The 9,941-nt window shown below is 35.7% G+C and overlaps 1 protein-coding gene across 1 annotated transcript; it reads right to left on the bottom strand.

Annotated features, from left to right (window-relative positions):
• Nucleotides 1-517: 517 nt before the first annotated feature.
• Nucleotides 518-7,364, bottom strand: LOC306864720 (dnaJ homolog subfamily C member 5-like; the record flags this gene model as incomplete). The annotated part of the gene is made up of 5 exons (XM_079408912.1): nt 7,235-7,364; nt 6,255-6,377; nt 3,292-3,505; nt 2,171-2,345; nt 518-603 (listed from the first exon to the last, which is right to left on the bottom strand). The coding sequence occupies exons 2-5, from the start codon at nt 6,359-6,361 to the stop codon at nt 518-520; spliced, it is 582 nt and encodes a 193-aa protein (XP_079265038.1). The 5' UTR covers nt 6,362-6,377; nt 7,235-7,364.
• Nucleotides 7,365-9,941: the final 2,577 nt, after the last annotated feature.

Genomic DNA, 9,941 nt, shown 5'->3' with positions numbered 1-9,941 from the left:
TAATAGACAGAATACACATTTATAATCAATAAATCACATTTCTTTCCATCTCATACATTTTAACTAATTGCAGTTAACTGAAAATTCCACAGCTATATTTGAACAATGTTCATACTTTTTAACTGAATAAATGTAATTGTTTTCACAATAAATAACTGAATGAATGACTGACAAATGTGTGTCACATTCCGTTTATTAGTTTATGTTAAAAATGTCCAAATGGATAAAAATTTTATATGGAAAATTTAAATACAAGAATCTTACATTTTTTTTGAGTGTACATAATATTATTTAAAGGAGAATCATTCATCAGTTTTTATCACATTATCAGTTTTAATTCCACATGAAGCATAAGAATAATATAATATCTGTTATTTACAGACAGCACGGCTAAACAAAGGTTAAGAAGTTGAGTATTTTTAGCTTTCTCAGTCCTAACATAAACAGTATATTGTAAAAGACACCAATATATTCAAAAAGAATTTTAAAATTAATATCTATCGTCATATTTTTTCATTTAGGTATATGTTCTGTGTCCATCACCGATCAGCTGGGTCTTCTCACTAGCATTGGTTGGCTGCATCACAATCGGAGTGTCGCCATCTGGAAAACCAAAATCACAGGTAAAAGAGGTCACATATGTTCAATATGGGATATACAAGAGGTTACAGCATCTAATGCCATGCCATTTCACACTCCTAATTGAACTTCCTGCTGAAATGAAAAGTGTTTTGTACGCTCCAAGGACGTCCCAGCAATCTGCTGTTAGCCTGCCCCTGCTGGCTGCGCTTTTCTGACCTCATTGAGCTGGCTCAGTATCACTGATTTGAAGGGCAGCCCACTGTCCATTGGCTTACCTAATGCTGAGAGTTTTCTGATACTAAGACCACAGGGGTGGATTTTTAGAGACGACATCAGCAGGATATGAAGTCTAGGAAACATTATTCTAGGAAACATTAATATGAATGCTATGAAAGAGACAAAAATAAGTTTTCAGGTAGCCTAAATAGTCAGCTGCCGAAATATTATAATAAAATAGTTTTTACATGGTACACTAATATATATTATCTAAAGGGGTAGTTACTCACCCTAATGTCGTTCCAAACCTGTAAGACCTTTGTAAGATATTTTTGATGAAATCTGAGAGCTTCTGACCCTACATACACAGCAATGCAACTGGAATGTTTGTTATTTTTGTTTTCTTTGTGCACAAAAAGTAAAGTTACGGTTGAACCACTGATATCACATGGACTATTTTACGTTTCTGTGCCTTAAACATTCCAGTTGCGTTTTTTTCTCATGCTACACAAATATAAATGCTATAAAACAGGTGCCGTCTATACTTCATTAGTATAAAAAGCGGGATCTTGTGTGCTTTGTGTTCTCAGCTTGTCTAGGTGAATAGAAGTCAACTAAAATGGAAGCGCAAGTCAACTTGATTTGTCCACAGAGTATTTTTACATAGACGTAGCTTGAATCTAATATAAGACAAAACAAGGCTTTTTGTCTGTGCCATCTTGCGTGCTGCCTTTCAAATGCAGGGAAAGAAAACATTGTTTATTTTTATTGTGAGAATTCTATAAAAAACTAGTATGCAAACACACTTTGATAAATGACTCAGACTGTAATTATCACTTTTGTGAGGGACTGCAGCACAAGATGTAATAAACCTCCTACAGCTCACTGACAGAACAACAGCGTATTATATCCAAACATCTGGCTCAGAAGTATCAACTATTTATTTTTGTAAGTAGGATGAGTTATTACGTTAGTTGAACCTTCTTAAAAGCACTTCCCTCAACTGATAAGCCATGATCTGCTACATCAAAGCTTGTTGTTCTTGTTAAGTATTTAATACATGTTTTTAATTAGAAAATTATCATATAAAGCCATTTCGAAATCAATTTTAGCACAATATGTAATATTTAAGTCTTTATAAAGTCTTTCCGCTTTCCATAGAACATTCTGTTTTGAAGATTAACATTTAAGACATTTAGAAGATGCTGTTATTGAGAACAAAATGTGATGCAGTAATTTTGGGATGTGCTTCTTTTAACCATTTTCATCCATTTTTTTCTGGCTGTAGGGTGACTGAGGTGTGTTCTGTGCTCGTATGCCATTTCAAAACTGAGTGTGACCACCTATAGAACACGTCAGTATGTCCTTTTACCTCTCTCGTTGTCCGTACGGATCTGCTCCTCCAGGTCTTCGGGAGACACATAGAACTCCGGGTCCTCTTCTCCAGGTGTGTGCGGTTTGCACTTCCCACAACAGCAGTTGAAACAGCAGCACAGACAACAACAGAAATAGCAACCTGTCAGCAAGCCACAGATGGCAAACAGACCCTATAAATGAGAATGTTCAAAATCAGACGGGCACACAGTGTCAGGGTTTAGTTTAGATAAAAATGCATTCAAAATATCGACATTACAGAATCTGTATTATATACTATTGCATTAGGAAGTTAAATAATTTACTTAGGATATATTAAGTTCATACATAATAATATAACATGTAATTTATTATAACAGCAAAACAATATTAGCAAAAGAAATAGCTAATTAAATAAATGTGGTTTAGTAGTATTACTCACATAAATACACTGTAACAAATACTATAATGTAAATATAAAATATGACTAGTGAGTAGATGCATTTATATAAATTAGGATAAAGCTTTATTGACTTGTTCATTTTGCAATAATATTCTATGATTTATCTTTCAGAGTTAATATTACAATATTCATTCTCATTCTGTCTTTTTATACACATTTTTGGATAACACTTTACAATTAGGTTCCATTAGTTAATGCATTATCTGATAATGAGCAATACATTTATTATAGTGTTTAACATTCTTTGTTCACTGTTAGCTAAGGTCCATTAAAAATTATGAACAGATACAATTTTTTAAATTAATAATGTATAAGTAAATGTTGAATTTTTTTTTAACAAAGCTTAATAAAGGCTTTAGAAGTATTTTTGGTAGTCCATGAAGCTAATATAAACACATTTTGGTTATAAAATAATATTTAAATATTTAAACATTGTTTCAAGTACATACAAAATCAAGTACATGGGGAAAAAATTCACTTAATTAGCTGCAAAAATATTATTTAAAATGACCAATAAAATTAGTTTTTAAATGGTAGACTAATATATAATGTCATTAATATTATTTAATGTGTAGGTTACACCAACAGGAGTAGATTTCAAGGGTCAGGTCAGGCAAAAAGTGTTCCCTAAAGTGCTCATTTTTAATGTAAGCAAACAAAAAAGGATGATACCGCACCTTTGCCCACCAGCTGGAGAGCATAAAGTAAGTGTTCACATTCTCCTCCCCAAACTGCTGCGACACATACAGACCCAGGGAGCCGTACTTGTCATAAATGTTCCTCTTAGTGACGTCAGACAGCACCGCATGAGCATTGTTGAGCTCTTTAAATTTGTCAGTGGCATCGGGGTTCTCTGGGTTCTTGTCAGGATGATATTTCAAAGCGAGCTTCCTAAAACAAAACAAAAAAACAGGCGAGGATATTTAAAAATGATTTTTTTTTCCGAAAAACTGACTGCTAAGAGCTGAGAATCATATGGAAGTCTTAGGAATGCAAATGTAAAGAACAGAAGTTGTTGAAAGACCCTAAGATCAATGTAAATGTCAGGAAGTATATTTAAATGAACTTAGAAAAAAGTCAAAGTGCACATTCTCGCTGTATTTCTTTGTATTCCCCTAATGAGAGTGACATAAAACAACCATTAGCTTAAAAAAGGAAACACAAATACTTCTGGACTCGCGCACAGTAAGAGGACACTCATTAACATGTGCCAGTTTAAAATGCTGTCTGTCTGTTTGATGATCTCAGCAGGGTGTGATCTTTTGCTGCTAGCTGTCTTGTGCGCATACTGCTTGACCTGTCTATTTGTCGGAAAGACCGCAGACCCCATTAGTGCCTCCAAAAGCTCCTCGGCACATGAGGGGTGCTGAAGAGAGGAAAGTCACCAAGTCTGACATTTTTCCCATTAGAACCAGCAGTGCATTGCAAATGTCTCTGTCACTGACTCAGTTCAGGTCTGCTCTGAATGAATGCCAGCATGTCCAAACTCTGCGCAAACACTCTTCAAAAGTCAGGAAGAGTTTGACATTTTATAATGCTGTGAAATGGAATATCCTTAAGCTCAAAATGGTTGTGGATGATCAGATAGCAAACTATAAATATTTTTAAAGTAGTATAAACCTATTAATACAAAAAAAAAAGCTAAGAATTTTAATCTTAAAATCATTACATGAAAATAAGCTTTTTTTTTTTTAGCTGAACCAAAAACAAAACAATTATCTATAATTTATTATGCTCCGAGCATGCTTGCTTGTTAATTTTTGATTAAGCCAATGGCGTCTGCAAGAGTTGTGATGATTATATATTCATTAACAGCAAACAAGTGCTGTTAAAATGCTAACCATATAAATGCCTGCTTGAACAATGTGTAAATTAGAACAATTAGACACTATAATTGTTGGAACATCAATATGGTGTTAGAAATGAAGTTGTCTAATGAAGCTCTCTGACATCTTCGTGTTTTAGCATACAAGGCACAGAAACAGCACAGGTTTTGCATAAATTGCAAATTGGGACAGTTGAACATAAGGCAGATTTAAAAGATTAAAAGCTATTGTTTAGTTGCAGATCCCTTGCGAACAATCACAGCAGTGAGTCTGTGACCCATAGACATCACCAGACTCTTGGTCCATTCCTTTGAAATACTTTTCCCAGCCTTTAATGCAGCCAATTCCAATTGTTGCTTGTTTTGGGGAGTTTCTGCCTTTACTCTCCTCTTCAGCTGCTGAAATTCATGTTCAATAAGATTTAAATCTGGAGATTGACTTGGGCAATCTAAGACTTTCCATTTCTTTGCCCTTATAAATTCCTTGACTGAACTGGTAGGGTGTTTTGGGTCATTGTCCTGATGCAATATGAAGCACTTCCCAATGAATCTGGTGGCATTTCCTTGAATATTGGTAGGCAAGAGGGTTTTGTACCATCACAGATGAGGCTGTATGCTTGGGATCATTTGCAGTTCCCTTTTTTTCTCCACATTTTTGCTTTCCCATCACTTAGATAAAGGTTCATCTTTGTCTCTTCGGTCCATAAACACAGTTCCAAAACTCTTCTAGCTCACCTTTGTGCTTTTTTGCAAACTCTAATCTTGCCTTTCTATTTTTGGTGCTGGTCAGAGGTTTGCATCTTGCTGTGTAGCATCTGTAATTCTGTGCCAAAGTCTCCTGAGGACAGTAGATTGTCAGAGCATCACCCCAGCTTTCTGGAAGTTGTTGGTGATTTTACAGACATGTCTTTTAGGGTTAATTTTCACAGCTTTTATGATTTGTCTGTCATCAACTACTGTTGTTTTCTCAGCCGATCAGGTGGTTGTTGGTTGCTGGTGTCGCTGGTGGTTTCCAAACTCTTGATTTTTCCATGCCCTTTATTTTTGCTATAGCTCTAACTGACTTCCTCTTTTCTTTTAGCATACAATTTGCTTGCTTTTCTCTCAAAGTCAGCTCCCTCATCTTCATCCTGGTTTGTGTGTCATCATCGAATGCAAGATTCAGAATGCAGAAGTAATGGATATAACTGATACGATGCATTCCCTGTTTTTAATATCTGAAGAATTAATACAACAGGACACAGCTGATCACTTAGAAAGACCTGCGAGGCAACTGTTCCAATACTTATGCTATACATTTTTAGCTGCTATTTACTGTCTTACAAATACATTCTCCTATATGTATGACAAAGAATGATGCTATTAATATTTTTTCTCCATGTTTTCCCAGGTTGCCCAGCTCTGCTGCAGCATAACGTTTTGTTAAACCAACTGACAAGTGAAAACACGTTATGGTATAAGCATCAAGATATTACCACCAAAGGCAAGGTTGGCACGTTTCCATGGAGCTATGTAAATTATAGTGCAGAATCATTCATGCACCTCTGAACATGCTCTTGTATCTAAGATTCCTTCATCATTCCTGATCCCAGTAAAATAAGGGATGCCATCTGTTCAGCGTAATGAATATTTTAGTTTTGTGGAAGTCATATTATATTCATGCTGCTCCACTGCAACTGAAGGCTGAGATTATAGAGGAATGAGTCGCAGTTTGGCACTTTCTCTATCCTTTGCTCCCTCGTTCACCCCCAGTAGAACCCAAACTTCATACAGTAAATGCACCTTGGGACAAATAGGTTGTGGATCACGTCTTACCTGTAGGACCTCTTGATGTCATCATGAGTGCAGTTCTTGTCAAGGCCAAGAACCTGGTACAGAGCCTCTCCTGATGTGGACAGGGCCCGTTGCCTTTGTTCAGCCATGATCTTAAACCATTACCTTAACATCAAAAGAACAAAGAGACCGTTAATATATTGGATAAGACAGTAGGTTAGGCATAGTTCTCCTGGGTGGTGAAGAAGATACAACCAATAGCTAGCAGTTTTTGGTTCCCAGGATGTTTTGGGAATGCTTTAACAAAATAAAAATGATATAAAAAATATTATTATTATTTTTTAAAGAAATAAAACCCTTTGTGATGTTCTGTGTAGGTTCTCAAGGTTGTCACAAAAACAAAAAACTCCCTGCAACATTCTGGAAAGGTTAGCTTTTGGTTGTAAATCTAATACCTACAAGTAACCATTAGGGAATGTTCTGTGTAGGTTCCCTTTAGGTTGTCACAAAAGGTGTAAAAAACTCCCTACAATGTTCTGGGAAGGTTAGCTTTTGATTAAGAAGAAACAACAAAACATTCACAGAACATTCTTATTTTGTTACCAAAAGGAAAACTAACGGGGAACGTTCTGTTTGCAGGGAAATGACGTTTGGTTTGAGACTTACAACGTCACTCTTTCCACATCAACCCAGACCTGGTTGACTTTTTGTTTACATAAGTTACAAGCAGTCTCTCTGTTTATAAGAAAGGACATCCATTGGAAGGTTATTGCAGAGAATATATATAAATACCTGTCCAAACAATAGTTTGACATGGATTCTCTGATAACCTCCAACCCCCACCCCTGAATAATTCCATTTTTTGTAATGAGCCTTCATAGAATATTAACTAGTTCTAAAAATTATACAGCCTTCATATCTATTGAGCTTTACAATGGCTGACTGCAGAAGTAGGAAGCAAAAAATTGCTTCACTAGTGCAATACTGCTCCAAATCCCACAGAAGATAACTCGCTTTCTTACCTGTTAACAGACTCCAAACTTAAGTCCTTCTCCAGGGCAGGTAGACAGGCTAATGGAGTCAGATTCCTTCTCTGAAGGTGAGTAGATTACTGAGGAGATGAATTATGCATGGAACTAGTCATGAGCTCAGGTAACTTCAGGCCAGTTTAACATGGTTACCAACAAGGTTCATTAGGTTTCAGTGCCTGGTGCTTGAGCAGAGAGTGGAAGCTTTTGATGGAAGATGTTTGGTGGATGAAGGATGAACCCATGTTATCTGCTAAAACTTGACTTTTAAACCTGCACGATGAGGACTGGAGAGGATAAAAGTTTAGCTTGTATGTCTATACAACTTTTTAGGTAGAGTCTTGCATTGTGTGCGTGCATTTGATGGATTTATTTCTGATGCAAGATTGCCATCTTGTGGTGTTTTTCTGCAATTGCTGTTTTCAGTACATTGCGTGATAATAATATGTCTTATAATGAGTCGGGTCTAAAATAATAAAAATAAATGTTCAAAATGAACCGCGTGACCTCCACATTAACTCACGTCAGAGAATGTTGTCAGAAATATATTTAAATATGCTAATATGAACAATGTTATTCATATTTTGCTACCGTATATTGCAATAAACTAAAAACTGATTTATTTTTCAAGATATTTGTGAACAAACGAGAATGATTTTTGATGCCTTATTACATTTTAAATAAGAAAATGCATAAAGTTAGAATTCTAGTACAAAATTTGTACTAAAGTTATGTTTTTAACATGAATTAATTTGTAACTCTAAAGGGGTACAATAGCAATGTAAATTGTATGATGAAAAAGTGACCAGACCAGAGATGCTGTCAAACATAATTAATTCAATTAGCTACATAATGTTATCCACACATGTTTTTGTTTGTTTTCTCACAAATATGTTCCAATCTAAATCATAGGTTTTCAATCTATTTGTTAGATGCCACAGACCACCAAATATTATCATGCTTGTGCAAGTGACCCCCATCCTACAATTTATAATGCAGCTATATATTTACTTGTTTAAATATCCAATTTATACTGTAAAAAAATTATATTATAAATTTGGAAAATATTTTTTACTCACAGTAGTACCTTTATGTGTAGTATTTATTCATTTTTAAGGCAAATGTACTTTATTTTAATTTGAAAAAATATTCTTCTTTTTGTATTTTTTTTTTTTTTTAGTAAAATTTTCCCCAGAGCTCAGTTTAAAAACCCTTGATCTAAAGCAGGGTAAAAAAAAAAAAAAAAAAAAAAAACCTAACACTTACCTTGTATCACCACAAGATGGCAATTTGTTGTATAGGTAGTGTTTTAATGTACACCACTCTTTTCACTCACCATTTTTAAAATGTCAGTCAAGTGCAAAGAAAGTCACATTTCTACATCTATTTAAATTATACATAGAAATTGTATGGAAAAAAAGACAGAACTGTCACATTCACATATTTTCTTCTTCTTCTTTTTTTTTTCAAAACCACATGCAGCAGTCAAAACAACTGGGAAGTCACCAGTGGGCCGGTTGACGTCAAGCAGCAGTATCAATTATGCCGGTGCTCCCCTTGTTTATGGTCTCCTGATGACTGCTGCATAGCACAGGGTCGCATTGCAAGTGGATACATGGAGCCTCGAGGGGAATTAGCAGGTGTGCTGCTCGCCACCCCTCATCATTGTCTCCTCAGGAGGCTGTTCCTGCAAAGCACGTCTGCCTGGGGAATGGCATTTGTGGTAAACTAAGCCTCAGAAACAAACCATTAATGAAATGATTGCCCCTCAGTCAGGAAATGTGACACTCCCAAATGAGCAGCATGTGGGGGCCAATGGTAGTAAAAGCGGTCCTTGACACTGATTAAACGGTATTCTAAAAGTAAATGAATGAACAGATCCGTTAATAACTACAACGGCAGATATAGGCATGAAGCCAGACATCTTATCTTTTTAAGTGTGTTGTGTTTGCTTTCTCTGTTTAGTCCCAGTGTTTAAGTCACACTAAAACTAGTAATATATCAACATAGATCAACAATGCATGCAAAAAATTATCTCAAAGCTTTTGTATAATATTTCCAAGAGGTTCTGGTGTGCACTGGGGTAAAGCACTCTAGTAATCTGTGTGATTTGGCAGTGTATATTCAGGATGCCTAGAAACGGATTAGGACTGCATGGTCTGGGGTTTGGTTGTGCAGTAGTGTGAGCAGTGGGGAGGGGGTGGGATGGAGCAATTATACTCACCACTGGCATATGGCCTCTGTTGCCATGGCACAGTTCACTATTGTTCCTCGGTCTCCAGCAACTCAAGTTAAAACATTTGCTAACATTGCAAAGCTTTACGACTTAAATTGACGAACTGAAATGACCCAAAGAGTGGGTTGAACTTGCACAGGGTGGGTCGAACTTGATTATTTTGCTTCTAGGTAAATGTCTGCTTGAGTGATTGCAAAAGAAAGTATAATGGTAAGAAAATGGCTCTACGCTTTTAAAAATAAAGGTTCCAAAAGCAATGCCATAAGATGAATCATTCTGGTCCCTCAAAGAACATTTCAGTGAAAAGTTAAAGAACTTTCTTTTTCTCAATGTGAAGAACATATAATAATCTGAATAACATTTTCCACTATAAAGAACCTTTCGTGCAATAAAAAGGTTGTACACTCTTAAAAATAAAGGTTCTTTATTGGGATTGATGGATCCATGAAGAATCTTTAACATCCA

Source organism: Barbus barbus, assembly GCF_936440315.1.
Source record: "Barbus barbus genome assembly, chromosome: 46".
In the NCBI taxonomy this organism is placed as follows: domain Eukaryota; kingdom Metazoa; phylum Chordata; class Actinopteri; order Cypriniformes; family Cyprinidae; genus Barbus; species Barbus barbus.
The sequence above is the reverse complement of the archived record's forward strand: the minus strand, read 5'-3'. Positions and strand labels throughout refer to the sequence as shown.